Source organism: Pristiophorus japonicus, chromosome 13, assembly GCF_044704955.1.
Source record: "Pristiophorus japonicus isolate sPriJap1 chromosome 13, sPriJap1.hap1, whole genome shotgun sequence".
In the NCBI taxonomy this organism is placed as follows: domain Eukaryota; kingdom Metazoa; phylum Chordata; class Chondrichthyes; family Pristiophoridae; genus Pristiophorus; species Pristiophorus japonicus.
The window spans coordinates 17,757,107-17,774,700 of NC_091989.1; the positions used below are offsets into that span (position 1 = coordinate 17,757,107).

At 47.7% G+C, this 17,594-nt stretch overlaps 1 protein-coding gene across 1 annotated transcript in view; it reads right to left on the reverse strand.

Annotated features, from left to right (window-relative positions):
- Nucleotides 1-17,594, reverse strand: part of plxna4 (plexin A4) — a 647,412-nt gene that overhangs the window by 126,942 nt on the left and 502,876 nt on the right. Inside the window, exons 10-14 of the mRNA XM_070897188.1 lie at nucleotides 16,315-16,515; nucleotides 9,616-9,712; nucleotides 8,354-8,544; nucleotides 2,793-2,944; nucleotides 94-211 (exon numbers count right to left, since the gene is read on the reverse strand). Coding sequence (XP_070753289.1) covers nucleotides 94-211; nucleotides 2,793-2,944; nucleotides 8,354-8,544; nucleotides 9,616-9,712; nucleotides 16,315-16,515 — 759 coding nt within the window. The remainder of the gene's footprint in view (nucleotides 1-93; nucleotides 212-2,792; nucleotides 2,945-8,353; nucleotides 8,545-9,615; nucleotides 9,713-16,314; nucleotides 16,516-17,594) is intronic.

The following is a 17,594-nucleotide window of genomic DNA, read 5'->3' on the forward strand; positions in this document are numbered from 1 at the left end:
CAGGGTGTCAGCGACCTGTTAAAGACCACGGAACCCATTCAGTGCAGAAGCACAGCTGGATGACACTCGTCCTCGGTCCTCAAACTCACTCACCACAAAGCTGTAGAGCTGTGTTGACTTTGCCATGAATTCCTGCTTGCATTCCTCCACACAGATCTCCACAAAGCCACTGTATTGACTGTGCCGGGCCACTCCCATCTCGCACATGATCCTTCGAGGAAACAGAGGCTGAATTTAGGCTGGCCGTTCCATCACTGGCATGTCCCAAAACATCGACATGCCCCACAATACTCAAAGCCCACAACAGTCTGTGGATTGCCACCACGTTAGACCCTGAACCGGTGCGGCAGAAAAATACCACGAGCGCGGCAATAATTCATTGCAAATAAAAACAGGAAAATGCTGGGAATGCTCATTTACAACAAGGTCATCGACCTGAAACGTTAACTCTGTGTTTCCCTCTCTGCACAGATGCTGCCTGACCTGCTGAGTATTTCCAGCATTTTCTGTTTTTATTTCTGAATTCCAGCATCCGCAGTATTTTGTTTTTGTGACAATGAATTGCCAATTGGTCTTTTGATATCTCGGCCTTTAAACTTTTCTCTGAAAGACTGATTTATCCTAAAATGGTCCAGGGAGTGCTGTAGAGTAAAGCGCCGTGTGAGATCCTGAAGCAGTGCGGCAGGAAAATGGGTTAAATTCCTCTATTCCATTTGTTCTATGTCCTTGGTTCTTTAAGCAGATCAGGTTTTGGTCAGTATTTCAAAAACGGTAACACTTTATTTACTGCCTCATTTCTTTTATATATGTTGGCTCACTCACTGCTTTCCCAGTTCCACACTGGCTGAACATGTTGGTAATTACTCAGCCCGTTCGCTAGGTGGCAATGTTCCCGGAGTTGGTGCCTTAGTTTCCAATGTCTTGCCTGGTGACAAGTGGCGGCTGCACATTCCCCCACAAGGACAAGAGAACAGGGGGTGGGAAAAGTGTTGATCGGGGATTGTCACACCTGCCCCTCAGTGGTAGCCCAAGAGTGGTGACAGAGGTCACGTCAGAGCAGCCATCTACCCTGCCCTCTCGACCACTGAAAGTGGGAGCTTGGGAGGGGAATAAAGAGGGTGGATGTCTTTATCTGACAGTGCAATCCTTTAAACTAAACCAAAAAAAAACACTTGTTCACTTTAGGTTCCCTGAGGAACAGCATGAAAAAGGAAAGGAAGACTTGCATTTATATAGCGCCTTTCACGACCACCGAACGTCTCAAAGCACTTTACAGCCAATGAAGTACTTTTGGAGTGTAGTCAGTGTTGTAATGTGGGAAATGTGGAAGCCAACTTGCACACAGCAAGCTCCCACAAACAGCAATGTGATAATGACCCAGATAATCTGTTTTTGTTATGCTGATGGAGGGTTAAATATTGGCCCGAGTTAAACACCGGGGATAACTCCCCTGCTCTTCTTCAAAATAGTGCTGTGGGATCTTTTACATCCACCTGAGAGAGCAGATGGGGCCTCGGTTTAACGTCTCATCCGAAAGATGGCACCTCTGACAGTGTAGCACTCCCTCAGCACTGCACTGGAGGATGTGCAGTGGAGGATGTGGAGAATATAGAGGACTAAAATATAGAACTCACCACCACAGGGAGTGCTTGAGGTGACTAGCATAGATAGATTTAAGGGGAGGCTAGATAATCACATGAGGGAGATAGGAATAGAAGGATATGTTGATAGTGTGAGATGAAATAAATAGATTCAGAGGAGGCTTGTGTGGAGCATAAACACCAACTGGCCTGTTTCTGCGCTGTTAATTCTAGGTAACATGATTGCTGGTGACATACTCACTCATGTGATGGTTTAACCAGCAACAACCTCCCCATTCAAAGTATAACATCACGTTTTAATCTGCTGTTGGAACAGCACTTTCCTGGAGAATCCTTGCAGCTGACCCTCGTGTTGTAGGGATCATGGACTCCAGTGGCAAATATGACAGGTTGTCCATTCTATCTAGCTGCTCCGGGAGCAGGCAGGGTGCAGAATGCACAGTGAGCCGAGGCCTTGGCGAGAGTCGGAGGAAAAGAAATAACTGGATATCGCTCGGCACTTCAGCTGGAATGCTACCGCCTAGCCACGTGGCCAAAGATTCAACCCGCCCGCCCTCCAAAATAAACATAGAAAATAGGTGCAGGAGTAGGCCATTCGGCCCTTCGAGCCTGCACCACCATTCAATAAGATCATGGCTGATCACTCACCTCAGTACCCCTTTCCTGCTTTCTCTCCATACCCTTTGCAACGTTTAATTTTTATAAAAATTCATTCACGGGATGTGGGCGTCGCTGACAAGGCCAGCATTTATTGCCCATCCCTAATTGCCCTTGGTTGTGGTGAACCGCCTTCTTGAACCGCTGCCGTCCGTGTGGTGAAGGTACTCCCACAGAGCTGACTTTGACGTAGCGGTTTGATACTGATTGGCCATTTCAGAGGGCAGTTAAGAGTCAAAAGCACTGCTGTCGGTCTGGAGTCACGTACAGGCCAGATCGGGTAAGGACGGCAGATTTCCTTCCCTAAAAGGACATTAAGTGAACTAGATGGGTATTTACAACATTCTGGTAGGTTCACGGTCACCATTATTGACACTAGCTTTATATTCCAGATTTATTTAGTTAACTGAATTTAAATTCCCCAGCTGTCATGGTAGGATTTGAACTCATATCTCCAGATCATTAGTCCAGGCCTCTGGATTACTAGTCCAGTGATATAACCCCTATGCTACCGTACCCTCTAATGTGACTTACTGCTCCGCTGGGATGTATCCCTCTTGCAATGGGATACAATCGACTCCAGCCACACGCACAAAGTTTTCAATCTCCCTGAAACTCAGGCCCAGGTTCTCCCCGTAGATCGTCACTTTTGTGCCTCCTTCCCTGGGCCCTCGAATCGGTGTTATCTGTGAATATATGAAAGATATGGATATTTATATATAATTATACAATCAAGGGACGGCTGCTAGAAAAGCAAAATACCGCAGATGCTGGAAATCTGAAATAAAGGCAGAAAATGCTGGAAATACTCAGCAGGTCAGGCAGCATCTGTGGAGAGAGAAACTGAGTTAACGTTTCAGGTCGATGACTCTTCGTCAGAAGTGGAAAAAGTTTGAGATGTAACAGATTTTAAGCAAGTTCAGAGGTGGAGAAACGAGGGAGAGGAGGAAAGAACAAAAGGGAAGGTCTGTGATGGGGCCTAAGAGAAGGCTGCTACCTTGATGGGACTCCGACATATCATAAATTTCACTTAAATGTACATTTATCATAAACAGGCAATTATAATTCATGGTGTTAAGTGTTAACCAATCAGAAGATTCACAAGCAACTCTTGTCTAAATATGTGTGTGTGTGTAATCATATATATATATATATAATATATATATATATATATATGGACGTTTGTGTGTCTATATACAATTCCCTTTCGCTGCCTTCTCCTCCTTTAACAGGCTCCTTAAAATTTATCTCTTTGACCAAACTATTAGTCATCTGTCCTAATATCTCCTTAAGTGGCTCTTCGTTAAATGTTGTTTGATAACGCTCCTGTGACGTGCTCTGGGATGGTTTACTATGTTAAAGGCGCAAGTTGTTGTTGTTGTCCATACATACCTGTGTGTGTATGTATATAAGGACCTTTGTGCATGTAGACATACACAGATGTGGGGTAGAGTCCATGATAGCACTATCACACAACGTGAGATTGAATGGGTGAGGCAGAGACCACGATGGACATGGCCTGTGGACAAACTGGGCCTGCACTTAAACTGAGGGCGAGATGGAGACGGTGCTACAGTGCTGTAGCAATACCCTCAATACATGCTCTCTTTGAGTGTGGCTCCCTGCCAGGGACACAGAAGTGGGGAGAGAGGGGGAAGGGGAGAGAGAGAGAGGAGAGAGAGAGAGGAGAGAAAGGGAGAGAGGAGAGAGAGAAGGGGAGAGAGTAGAGAGAGTAGAGAGAGATGGGGGGAGAGAGAGAACAGGGGAGAGGGAGAAGGAGAGAGAGGGAGAGAAGGGGAGTGGGAGAGAAGGAGAGAGGGGGAGAGGGAGAGAAGGGGAGAGGGAGAGAAGGGGAGAGAGAGAGAGAGAGAGAGAGAGCAGGGGGGAGAGAGAGCAGGGGGGAGAGAGAGAACAGGGGGGAGAGAGAACAGGGGGGAGAGAGAACAGGGGGGAGAGAGCGGAGGAGAGAGAGAGCAGGGGAGAGAGAGCGGGGGGAGAGAGAGCAGGAGAGAGAGGGGGAGAAGGGGAGTGGAAGAAGGGGAGAGGGAGAAGGGGAAAGGGAGAAGGGGAAAGGGAGAAGGGGAAAGGGAGAAGGGGAAAGGGAGAAGGGGAAAGGGGGGAGCGAGAGAAGGGGAGAGGGAGAAGGGGAGAGGGAGAAGGGGAGAGAAAGAGAAAAGAGGAGGGTGAGAAAGAGAAAAAATACAAGGAGTGAGCTTAGATGGAGGCAGAGTAAGAATATTTATCAGGGAGGAAACAAGGCAAGGAGATAATTTTTTTTTAAATTGAAAGAGAGAATACGACGGAATGAATGATGTGACAAAAACGTCCAGACCCGTAGGAATTAAATTAAAAAAGGAAAATACACAAAAAACTAACTACAGAGAATTTAATAATAAAAGTTTACAAGTTTACCGCCCACCACACTGCCCGCCCCCCGCCCCGAGGCCTGCTCTTCCAGTCCAGCACTGTGGTCCGGCCCGTATGGTACTGCGCCGTCCCACAGGTGCGTCTCTCTGTGAAAGCTCCACGTTATTCATTAATCCTTGTGGGGTTTTTTTCTTCTGAACTCAGGCGGAAGGAACTGGCCGGGTCCATGACTGTAATTTAAAACAGGCATTAAGCTGGGCAAGTACAAAGCACATCTCAACTGTCAAGTTTACAAACCTTCTACTTCACTGAGAATGCATGCCAATGAGTCTCTGTCTCTCCCCCTTGGGGATTATAAAACCACACAGGTGCTGCGTGAGACAAGACAGTCATTGTCGACAGCCCCCTTCCTGCACAGAGCCAGACTCTGATCCTCCAGCAGTGGCATTCCAAATGGCCGCCCTGCTTGCACTGTCCTGTGAAGGACAGCCCCAGACGATTCATGAATGAGCTGGAGGGAACGGGAGTCAGCACAGGGTGTGGCTCAGTGGATCAGCCTGGTAAAGGAACCTTCAGCTTTCCTGCACTGGTCACAGCATTGGGTTGATCCAATAACCAAAATCCCCTGGACCCTCGAAATGGCCCATAGCGCCTCCCTATGACTAGATGCATCCAGTTCCTTCCCCTCCTCACTTTCAAATCCAACCGCGGCCTTGCCTCGTCCGACCCCAGTGATCTCCAGCTGCACATTCCCACATGCCCCACTATCCCCTCTTCCCACTGGTACTCCATCTGTAAATACCTCCACTTTCTCACCTCCAAAAAGTCTTGCTTTTTAATCGGCTTCTTTGGCCCCACTCTAGCTTTGTTTCCATTTTCCCCTCCTAGATGTAATGTATGCACCTGTGAGGATGCTTTGTGAGTGGCTTAGCCAGTCACGTGATGTTCGCAAGACTCAATAAAACCCCAGTCAGTTGGGTCTCGGTCATCCACGATGAGGTATGCAGCTGTGAGCTTAGTGGATGAACTGGTAATGTGTAGTGTGACTGTTAAACTTTTGTTAATAAACCACCTAGTTCTTAATAGCAATGTGTTGCAATGAATTCTTAAGCAAAGAGCCCATGAAGCAACTAATTTGCATTCTGCAACTACTCTATCCCACTGTCCTGAAGGTGAGGACAGATATAGCAATGCAAGTAATTGGTATAACCAACACGGGTACAAGAGTGTCTAGTTATGGGATTTAACCTGCGTCTTACACAGCATGCATGAGGCCTCTTCTGATTTATCCTCAAAACCTCTGCCAGGTATCAGTTGAAAGCACTCTCATCTCTGTGGGTTCAAGTTCCTGTCCAGAAACAAATATATAATCTAGGATGACATTCTCAGTGGAGTACTGAGGGAGTGCTGCACTGTCAGAGGTGCCGTCTTTCGGATGAGACGTTAAACAGAGTCTGCTCTCTTGGGTGGACATAAAAGATCCCACGGCACTATTTTGAAAAAGAGCAGGGGAGTTCTCCCCCGGTGTCCTGGTCAACATTTATTCATCAACCAATATTCACAAAAACAGATTATCTGGTCATTATCACATTGCTGTTTGTGGGAGCTTGCTGTGCGTAACTTGGCTGCCGTGTTTCCCACATTACAACAGTGACTACACTTCAAAAAAGTATTAAATTAGCTGTAAAGCGCTTCGGGACGTCCCAAGGTCATGAAAGGCGTGACATAAATACAAGTCTTTCTTCTTTCTGCCAGTGCCAGCATCTCAACGTGTCCATTTTTAATCACAGTTGAATTAGCTTTCCTTACAGTACCCAGAAAACTGTTACCTTCCTGGGATGGACACCATCAATAGTATCAGGTTATTCCAAGTGGATCAGTTGTCTGATGGTTCGTTTGGAATGCTGCCAATTAGGGATTGTGATGTTGCATTATAGATAAACTGGGGGGGATTCCTCAGCGCTAATGGTCGGGAAACGAGCTTTTCAGGAAACATCGATGAATAATGCATCAGAATATTTCACAGACCAAAATTGCACAGATTTGTAATGTTTTTTTTTACTTTTAGTTGGTTTAAGGATTATACATTCCCAGCATAAACAACCGTTTGTGTTACCGTGTCCTGACGATACAGCGTTGCAGCAACCAGGTTAGAAAGCAAGTCCTTCAGCTTCCCCTCAGGGCTTAGCTCGGCACAGAGCCAGCTACAAGGATGGCAGAAATATCGGCAGTTGTTGTATTGGTCAGGGTACTGCCCTCCCATCAGGATACACAGCACAGAAACAGCCCATTCGGCCCAACCAGTCAATGCCGGCGTTTATGCTCCACTGATAGCACCAGGGCAACCAGAAAGTCTCCATTTTTGAGTTGCAGAAATTCAAGTAAAGAAGGAAATTGCATTTATTTGGCACCTTTCATGACCTCAGGACATCCCGAAGTGCTGCTCAACCAACTAAGTACCGCTGAAGTGTAGTCACTGTTGTAATGTAGGGTTGCATGCCAGACACGAGACTCTCAAAGCAAGCGCTCTACTCGGAGCTCCTTCACGGCAAACAAACCAAAGGTGGGCAGCGGATACGTTACAAGGACACCCTCAAAGCCTCGCTGATAAAGTGCAATGTCCCCACTGACACCTGGGAGTCCCTGGTCAAAGACCGCCCTAAGTGGAGGAAGTGCATCCGGGAGGGCGCTGAGCACCTCAAGTCTCATCACTGAGAGCATGCAGAAACCAAGCGCAGGCAGCGGAAAGAGCATGCGGCAAACCTGTCCCACCCACCCCTTCCCTCAATGACTATCTATGCCCACCTGTGACAGAGACTGTGGATCTCGTATTGGACTGTGCAGCCACCAAAGAACTCATGTTAAGAGTGGAAGCAAGTCTTCCTCGATTCTGAGGGACTGCCTATGATGATGATGATGATGGATGTAGGGAAATGTGGTTCCAATTTGCACACAGCACCAACTCACAAACAGCGATGAGATAAATGACTGGATCATCTGTTTCAGTGAGGTTGAGCAAAGGATAAATATTGTCTGGGGCACTACTCTTCTTCGAATAGCTCTGTGAAATCTTTTTTACAGCCATCCTAGATGGTAGACTCGATCCAATGTCTCATCTAAAAGACGGCACCTCTGACAGTGCAGCACTCCCTCAGCACTGCACTGGAGTGTCAGCCGAGATTATGTGCTCAAAGTCTCTGGAGTGGGGCTTAAACCCATGACTCAGAGGCGAGAGCACTATCCAATCAGCTAAAGCCGACACCCGAAGTAAAAGGTCAAGGTGTCAAGGTTGAAAAGAGAAGAACAGAACATGAGATAAAACAGGAAGTAGTGGTCAGGTGACACCAAGCTTCAGTTTCAAAAACCCGCAGACAATGTTCCCCCGAATTTCTTTTGGGGTGTGCGGTCCCTTTAATGGGTTGCATGTCTGTAATGTATTTGCTTCATGGGTTCTTTGCTTAAGAATTCATAGCAGCACATTGTTATTAAGAACGAGTTGGTTTATTCGCAAAAGGTTTAACAATCACACTACACATTACCAGTTCATCCACCAGGCTCACAACCACTGCCTCATCCCCCGAACCCAACTGGCTGGGGTTTTATTGAGTCTTGTGAACATCACGTGACTGGCTAAGCCACTCCCAACTCAACAGCTCCACAAACCGGTGAGCATACTCGCAGGTGTGCACATTACAGCGGCCCGTTCAAAGTTGTGCGCACGCGGTTACCTCAGTGATGCGCGGGTTGGTGCATTTCCTGTTGGTCCCTGATGGCTCCAGCCACTGTTCTCCCAAGGCGGGGCAGTCGTGCCTGAGGGTGCACCGTCCGTCGGTCCTGCACCAACCACACTCGAAGTCGGGGTCCGCCTTGAGGCACAGGCCGCAGCTCTCCCGCAGCACCCCGCACTTGTACAGGTGAACTGCCAGAGGAGGAAAAGAGGGGAGGGGGGGTGGGGGGGGGGAAGAGAGAGAATGAACCCAGGAGAAAAAATAAGACAACAACAACAACTTGTATTTATATAGTGCCTTTAACATAGTAAAACGTCTCAAGGTGCTTCACAGCGGTGTTATAAAACAAAACAAAAACATTTGACACCGAGCCACATCACGAGAAATTACGGGCAGGTGAACAGAAGCTCGGTCAAAGAGGTAGGTTTTAAGGAGCGTCTTAAAGGAACAAAGAGAGGTAGAGAGGCGGAGAGGTTCAGGCAGGGAGTTCCAGAGCTCGGGGCCTCAGCAACAGAAGGCACGGCCACCAATGGTTGAGCGATTACAATCAGGGATGCTCAAAAGAGCAGAATTAGAGGAGCGCAGACATCTCGGGGGGGGGCGGGGTTGTGGGGCTGTAGGAGATTACAGATATAGGGAAGGGCGAGGCCATGGAGGGATTTGTAAACAAGGATGAGAATTTTGAAATCGAGGCATTGCTTAACCGGGGGCCAATGTAGGTCAGCGAGCACAGGGGTGATGGGTGAGCGGGACTTGGTGCGAGTTAGGACACGGGCAGCCGAGTTTTGGATGACCTCAAGTTTATGTCGGGTAGAACGTGGGAGGCCAGCCAGGCGTGCACTGGAGTAGTCAAGTCTAGTGGTAACAAAGACATGGATGAGGGTTTCAGCAGCGGATGAGCTGAGGCAGGGGCGGAGACGAGCAATGTTACGGAGGCGCTTTTAGTTATGTCGCAGCTATGTGGCCGGAAGCTCGTTTCAGGGTGAAATATGACACCAAGTTTGCGAACAGTCTGGTTCAGCCTCAGAGAGATGCTAGGGAGAGGGATGGAGTCGGTGCCTAGGGAACGCAGTTTGGGGCGGGAACCGAAGACAATGGCTTCGGTTTTCCCGATATTTCATTGGAGAAAATTAAGTTGTGAGACTGAAGCACAATTCATTTCAAACGGAATTCAGACGGGTTTTCAGTCTTTGTTCCCGAGGGCTTCAGTGAGAAACTGCGCGAGAGTTTGGGCGGTTTGGGAGGGGCTGCAGTCGGCTCACCTTTGTTGTGCGCTGGGTTGTCAATGCTGAAGTCCCCATTCCAGACCACCGAGAGATCCACAGGCAGACTGTTGATCACCGTCCCCTCGTAGGAGTACTGAAATGAGACAGTCACAATCAACGTAATCAGCTGTCAACACGGACATTGTTCCCTAAACGGTCTGCCACTGAGGTGGCTCCCAACACCACCTTCATTCCTCGCCACCCGGTTAACTCGCTACAGGTGAGGAGGTCAAGGCCTTGGAGAGAGTGCAGAGGAGATTTACTGGAATAGGACCGGGGGAGGCGGGACTTCAGTGGTGTGGAGAAGCTGGGATTGTTCTCCTGATCAGCTATGGCTCAGTGGGTAGCACTCTCATCTCTGATTCATGAAAGTGGAGGGTTCAATTCCCACTCCAGGTGTTAATGTTCAGAATAACTCCACAAGACTGTAAGCTCAAACTGATGTGACCTTAGTCTCTTTAATCAAACTCCAGAGTGCTGAAGCAGCATGGCAGGCAACCTTTTTATACTTGCTTGCACGGGGTGTGCAGGTGACCCTTGGGTCTCCAACAGGTACGCCCCCTGGTGGCAAGTCTTACACTATTATAAAGTTTACATACATAACACCAGGGACTTCAGCACAAAGAATCTAGGCTGACACTCCAATGCAGTGCCGCCTTTCAGATGGGATATTAAACCGGGCCCCGTCTGCTCTCTCAGGTCGATGTAAAAGATCTCATGGCACTATTTCGAAGAAGAGCATGGGGAGTTGCCCCCAGTGTCCTGGTCAATATTTAACCCTCAATCAACATAACAAAAAAACAGATGATTTGGTCATTATCACATTGCTGTTTGTGAGAGCTTGCTGTGCGCAAATGGGCTGCCCCGTTTCCTACATTACAACAGTGACCACACTTCAAAAAGTACTTCCTTGGCTGTAAAGCGCTTTGAGACATCAGTTGATCATGAAAGGCACGATATAAATCCAAATCTTTTTGTTTTTAGAGCAGAGAAGGTTAAGGGGAGATTTAATAGAGGTATTCAAAATCATGAGGGGTTATGATGGAGTAAATAATGAGAAGTTGTTCTCACCAACAGGTGGGTCGGTAACCAGGGGTCACAGATTTAAGATCAGAGGCAAAAAAGCCAGGGGAAGATGAAGAGAGTTTAAAAAAAAATTATTCAGCATGATGATCTGGAATGCACGGCCTGAAAGGACAGTGGAAGCAGATTCAATAGTAACATTCAAAAGGGAACTGGATAGATACTTGGAAAGGGTAAAGTTGCAGGGCTTAGGGGAAAGAGCTAGGGAGTGTGTCTAATTGATAGCTCTTTCAGGGAGTCAGCACAGGAACGATGGGCCGAGTGATGACCTCCTTTGCTGCATCATTCTATGAACTTGAGGCCTCTCTCTCGAGAGCAGCTGGCACGAATGTATTGAGTCTCCAGCAGGGTGTTGTACCGACTGTGTTAATGCTCACGGTGCAACATGAAATAGCTGGGCTTCGTGCTGACCTCACCAAGCACATGCCAACTCAGGCATGGCAGAGCATGGCCTCCACCATGGTTCACTGGCTAAATGGAACTAGCACGGTGCAGAGCCAGTCAGCTTCAATTCCCGGGCTGTTCTGAAGCTGATCCCAGCCCGGTGTGTGAATAGCAGGCAGCATCCATGGTGCTTGGTTGATGGGGTGGAACGTCAGCTCGAGTGCCCACACGGGTAGCAGCTTCCCCGGCCCCACGCCACCATCTACTGCTTCCCTCTCGCGGTTAAACTAATGGCAACAGAAAGACTTAGCAAGAAAAATGAGAACACCTCACGAATGGGGGGGAAAAAAAATACTCTTGACTTTAACTTTCCGTTGTGACCTTTGCTCAGAGTATAGCGAGGTGATGGACAGATTCCAGACACAGCCTTTCACTGCGAACAGTTCCACCTCCAAATCAATGGCGATCAATGCGTTTGCAAGCACTACAACTGACACGCATGTAGCACTGAAGAAGTGCTCCAGGCACGCACAGCCAACCCCTCTGAGCCTCACACAGAGCCAGCTTAAAGGAGATTAAGGATTCCATGAGTGACTGGAATTGCTAACGTTGCACCAAAAACCGGCCAATAAAACAAGGCTATAATTGATCGCTAGCAACGATTATAAGACACCAACACTACTCAGAGATTCAGGGGAGAGTAACAAAAGGAGCTGGATAAGTAAATTGCTGGGAACAAGATTGGTGGTTACGGAGGTAGGCGCAGACTGTGATAATCAAATATTCCTTGGGACATAATAGTTGCTGTGCTGGGAAGCTTAATGTGGCCTGGAGGACCGCAAACCAGGCCTGAATGATGGGAATGTGATGATGTGTGGCAATCTGGAATCACTTTGGAGATTGAAATTTTCCCGGAGAATTTTACCTCAGAATTAAAATTGTGGGATGGGTTGCAGTTTCAGAAAATGCGTTTTTTTAATTCGTTCCGGGATATGGGCGTCGCTGGCAAAGCCAGCATTCATTGCCCATCCCTAATTGCTTGAGAAGGTGGTGGTGAGCCACCTTCTTGAACCGCTGCAGTCCGTGTGGTGAAGGTACTCCCACAGTGCTGTTAGGGAGGTAGTTCCAGGATATTGGCCCAGCAACGATGAAGGATATATTTCCAAGTATGGATGGTGTGTGACTTGGAGGGGAACTTGCAGGTGGTGATGTTCCCATGCGCCTACTGCCCTTGTCCTTCTAGATGGTAGAGGTCACGGGTTGGGAGGTGCTGCTGAAGGAGCCTTGGCGAGTTGCTGCAGTGCATCTTGTAGATGGTACACACTGCAGCCACGGTACGCCGGTGGTGGAGGGAGTGAATGTTGAAGGTGGTGGCTGGGATGCCAATCAAGCGGGCTGATTTGTCCTGGATGGTGTTGAGCTTCTTGAGTGTTGCTGGAGCTGCACTCATCCAGGCAAGTGGAGAATGTTCCATCACACTCCTGACTTGTGCTTGTAGATGGTGGAAAGGCTTTGAGGAGTCAGGAGGTGAGTCACTCACCGCAGAATACCCAGCCTCCGACCTGCTCTTGCAGCCACAGTATTTAGGTGGCTGGTCCAGTTAAGTTTCTGGTCAATGGTGACCCCCAGGATGTTGATGGTGGGGGATCCGGCAATGGTAATGCCGTTGAATGTCAAGGGAAGATGGTTAGCATCTCGCTTGTTGGAGATGGTCATTGCCTGGAACTTGTGTGGCGTGAATATTACTTGCCACTTATCAGCCCTCATGATCTGTGGAAGGCGTGGGATTGGTTGGCCAGATGATCTCTTTTTCTTCAATTCTTTCTTATATTCTTATAAACCACGAGAAAAGGATTGGTGCAGAGTTTAACCATCATTCCTTTCACATCATTTGCCTCTAAGTCTACATCTCCTCCTCTGTTGCCACACCCAGATGTATCATCTCACAGTTGGACTTTTCAAACTCCCAACCTCAGCCCTCCATAAGCTACAATCATCCAGCATGCCCTTGCCCACGTTCTGTCCCACATTGAGGTCCGTATCCCCACCACCCAAACTCCACTAGCTCCCCTGTCACAGAACATCAGCTTTAAGATCCTCACCTTCAAATCCTTCCATGGCCTCACCCATCCCAACCTCTGCAATCTCCTCCAGCTGTGTGCACCCTCTTCTGCCCCCCACACCAGCCTACTTCACTCCATCATTGGTGGCCACTTCTCCAGCCATCTTGCCATCATCCTCTGGAACTCTCTCGCTTAGCGACTTTGTTGTACAACCTTGCTCCCCACCTTCAAAAATCTCCTAAAAGCCTTTCTCTTTGAATGTGCTTTTACCCCTTTCCAAATTCCTCTTCCCTTTCTCCCTCCTGCTCTATGTCCAAGGTACTGAAGGTCAAATTTAAGACAGAAATATTTCATACAGAAATATTTCCACCTCTGAATTTCCAATTGGTCACATGTGGCTAGCGGCTAACGTATTGGGCAACACAGGATATACGGCACAGGGATAGGCCATTTGGCCCAACCAGTCCATGCCGGCGTTTATGTTCCACTTGAGCCTCCTCCCATCTTTCCTCATCTAAATCTAACACCATAACCTTCTATTCCCTTCTCCCTCATATGCTTATCTAGCCTCCCCTTAAATGCATCGATACTATTCGCTTCAACCACTCCCTGTGGTAGCGAGTTCCACATTCTCAACACTCTCTGGGTAAAGAAGTTTCTTCTGAATTCCATATTGGATTTCTCGGTGACTATCTTATATAGATGGCCTCTAGTTATGCTCTTCCCCACAAGTGGAAACATTCTCTCTGTATCCACTCTATCAAAACCTTTCATAATTTTAAAGACCTCTATTAGATCACCCTCTGCCTTTTTTTTTCAAGAGAAAAGAGGTATTTTCTTAATTTGAAAAATGTTTGCAGACCTTGTTCAAAAAGCATTGTCTATCACTGATGCACTTTCTGTTAAACTTCACGAAAAATATAACGCTCGTGTGTGATCTTGTTATCAGGTGCCAGCCCGGCCCTGATGGAAGCACTCGTGAGACCTGAGTCAGAGGGCTCGGAGTTCCAGTGCATCGCGCATAATCTAGGCTGACAGAGTAGGGAGCGCTGCATTGTCAAAGGTTCCCACCTCAGGGTGAGATGTTAAACCGAGACCCCATTTGCCTGCTCGGGGAGACACTATTCGAAGAACGGGGAGTTCTCCAGGTGTTCTTTATTACAAGAGAGTTTGAGTATCAGAGTAAAGATGTCTGACTGCAATTATATAGGGCCCTGGTGAGACCACACCTAGAGTATTGTGTACAGTTTTGGTCTCCTTACCTAAGGAAGGATATGCTTGCCATAGAGGAACGAAGGTTCACCAGACTGATTCCTGGGATGGGGGGGATTGTCCTATGAGGAGAGATTGAGTAGACTAGGCCTAGAGTTTAGAAGAATGAGAGGTGATCTCATTGAAACATACAAAATTCTTACAAGGCTCGACAGGCTAGATGCAGGGAGGATGTTTCCCCTGGCTGGGGAGTCTAGAGCCAGGGATCACAGTCTCAGAATAAGGGGTCAGCCATTTAGGACTGAGATGAGGAGAAATTTCTTCACTCAGAGGGTGGTGAATCTTTGAAATTCTCTACCCCAGAGGGCTGTGGAAGCTCAGTCGTTGAGTATATTCAAGATAGAGATCGATAGATTTTTGGATACGAAGGGAATCAAGCAATACGGGGATAGTGCAGGAAAGTGGAGTTGAGGCAGAAGCTCAGCCATGATCGTATTGAATGGCAAAGGAGGCTTAAGCAGCTGAATGGCCGACTCCTGCTCCTAATACTTAGGTGCTGGCCAACATTCCTCCCTAAACCAGTACCATCACGGTTAACCATCCATTCATCTCATCGTTGCTTATGGGATGTTGCTGATTCAGAACAGCTGCCAAATACTGCCTACATTCCAAGAGTCACTTTCATGTCAATAAAGCAACTAACTGTGTGAAGTACTTTTGAGTCATTTCAATGTGGAGCTATATAAATGCAAGTGTTTCCATTTCTTTCGGACAAAGCTTGCTCTTTTCTCTCATGAGACAGGGCACCTTTAAGAGTTACCTCGAGAAATATTTGTTTGTAAAGTGATACGCTGCTGTAGTACAATGTTGCATCTATGTCTTGCCTGAATAGCTGTGCTGTGAATTTAAATCAGCACTGTGTTGTATTCGGTGTACTGTATGTCAGAGGCAGCTAGAACTGCGGTAATTAGCCCATTCAGAAATGTAAAAAAAAAGTGCTTTGTTACTTTGATATTTGAGCTTTTTTCAATATTCTGAAGAAAACAAGTGGGCTCCAAAACAGTACAAGGTCCTTTCGTTTTATAGAATCATAGAACGGTTACAGCACAGAGGAGGCCATTGGGCCCGTCGAGCCAGTGCCGGCTCTCTGCAAGAGCACTTCAGCAAGTCCCACTCCCCCGCCCTTTCCCCGTAGCCCTGTAATGTTTTCTTCCTTCAGGTAGTTAACCAACTCCATTTTGAAAGCCATGATTGAATCTGCCTCCACCACCCTTTCCGGCTGTGAATTCCAGATCTTAACCACTCGCTGCGTAAAAACGTTTCCCCTCATGTCGCCTTTGGTTCTTTTGCCAATCACCTTAAATCTGTGTCCTCTGGTTCTCCACCCTTCAGAATACTTCTGCCCTCGTGTTTATGTGGGGAAAAAAAATAAATTAAACCAATCTGTTTCTGGGCTCACTGATTTGTGCACAATTCTTTCACATTAGGTTTTCAATGCAACTCAAAACACTTTAAAAAAAAAATTACGAGAGCGAGCTCCCCTGGAATTGCTCATAGTGCAAAGTAGATTACATTGTTTATATTCACAGGAGCCATGACACCATGTAATACACAACACATTATTCCGTTGCCAGGATACAGCGATGCTCAACTTGGCCTGTCCCTTAAAGGAGACAAAGACTAATTGTCAATGGGCACATCCTTAGATCAATGAAAGGCTGACTGCCGAGGGTGGGCAAAGTTTGCAGATCTTTTACATCCACCTGAGGGGGCAGACGGTTTAATATCTCATCCGAAAAATGGCACTCCCTTAGTAGCGTACTGGGAGTGTCGGTGTGGATTTTGTGCTCAAGTCTCTGGAGTGGGGCACGGAACTTCTGACTCGGAGATGGGCATGCTGCCCGTGAGCCACGGCTGACACTTACAGTTGGCACTGCCCACGAGCACGACTTACCGACGTGTTCTGACACTGGACACTGGAGCTGTTGAACCGCAAGGCCGGAACACGTTGCTCCGTTCCGTGGATGTTCAGGATGCACTCGTAGCCTCGCTGGCCTGACTGCGGTTGTGGGAGATTTTTCGATTTCAGGGTAATGGGCTTCACCACTCCGACAGGCACCAGAATCTTCTCAGCAGCGAGCAGCTGTGGACAATCCTGGAAGGAAAGGACAAGTAGACCTTCAACGTGACATAATTATCACGATAAATGCTCTCTTATTGAGTGAGGTCAAGGCCCAGAATACAAAACACCACCCAATAAAAGAGAAGACCCGGTAACTCAGTGATACCTCATTTCCAATGGCTCCCACTGCCTTCTCCCTTTGGTGATGGGGGTGGGGACCGGGTTTTGCGGGAAAGAGTGAGAGGAGGTGGGATGGCGAGAGGACAATATGGGAGCTATGGGGAAGGGAATGTTGCTGGGATAGAGGGGGGCGTGCGGGAAGCTGGGGGGTGATTGGAAATGGACAGAAACTTAAAAAATCAGAGGGGACAGAAAGCAGGACATGTGGAAATGTAAGGGAGAAAGGGAAGAATAGGGGAGAAAGGGAAGGATCAAGGAGAAAGGGAAGGATAGAGGAGAAAGGGGAGGGGAGAGGGAGAAAGCCAACAGTGAGGGGAAGAGTTGGAATGCAGAGAGGGAGGAGAGGGATGAAGCACAAACTGTAAAGGAGGTAGAATTCTGTTGTAAACAGTCCCCTTTCTCTGCCACACCACACCACCTCCCAAAAGGAAAGGAGATAGACAGAGGGAAACATAGAAACATAGAAAATAGGTGCAGGAGTCGGCCATTTGGCCCTTCGAGCCTGCACCGCCATTCAATAAGATCATGGCTGATCATTCCCTCAGTACCCCTTTCCTGCTTTCTCTCCATACTCCTTGATCCCCTTAGCCGTAAGGGCCATATCTAACTCCCTCTTGAATATATCCAATGAACTGGCATCAACAACTCTCTGCGGCAGGGAATTCCACAGGTTAACAACTCTCTGAATGAAGAAGTTTCTCCTCATCTCAGTCCTAAATGGCTTACCCCTTATCCTAAGACTATGTCACCTGGTTCTGGACTTCCCCAACATCGGGAACATTCTTCCCGCATCTAACCTGTCCAGTCCCGTCAGAATTTTATAAGTTTCTATGAGATCCCCTCTCATCCTTCTAAACTCCAGTGAATAAAGGCCCAGTTGATCCAGTGTCTCCTCATATGACAGCCCAGCCATCCCTGGAATCAGTCTGGTG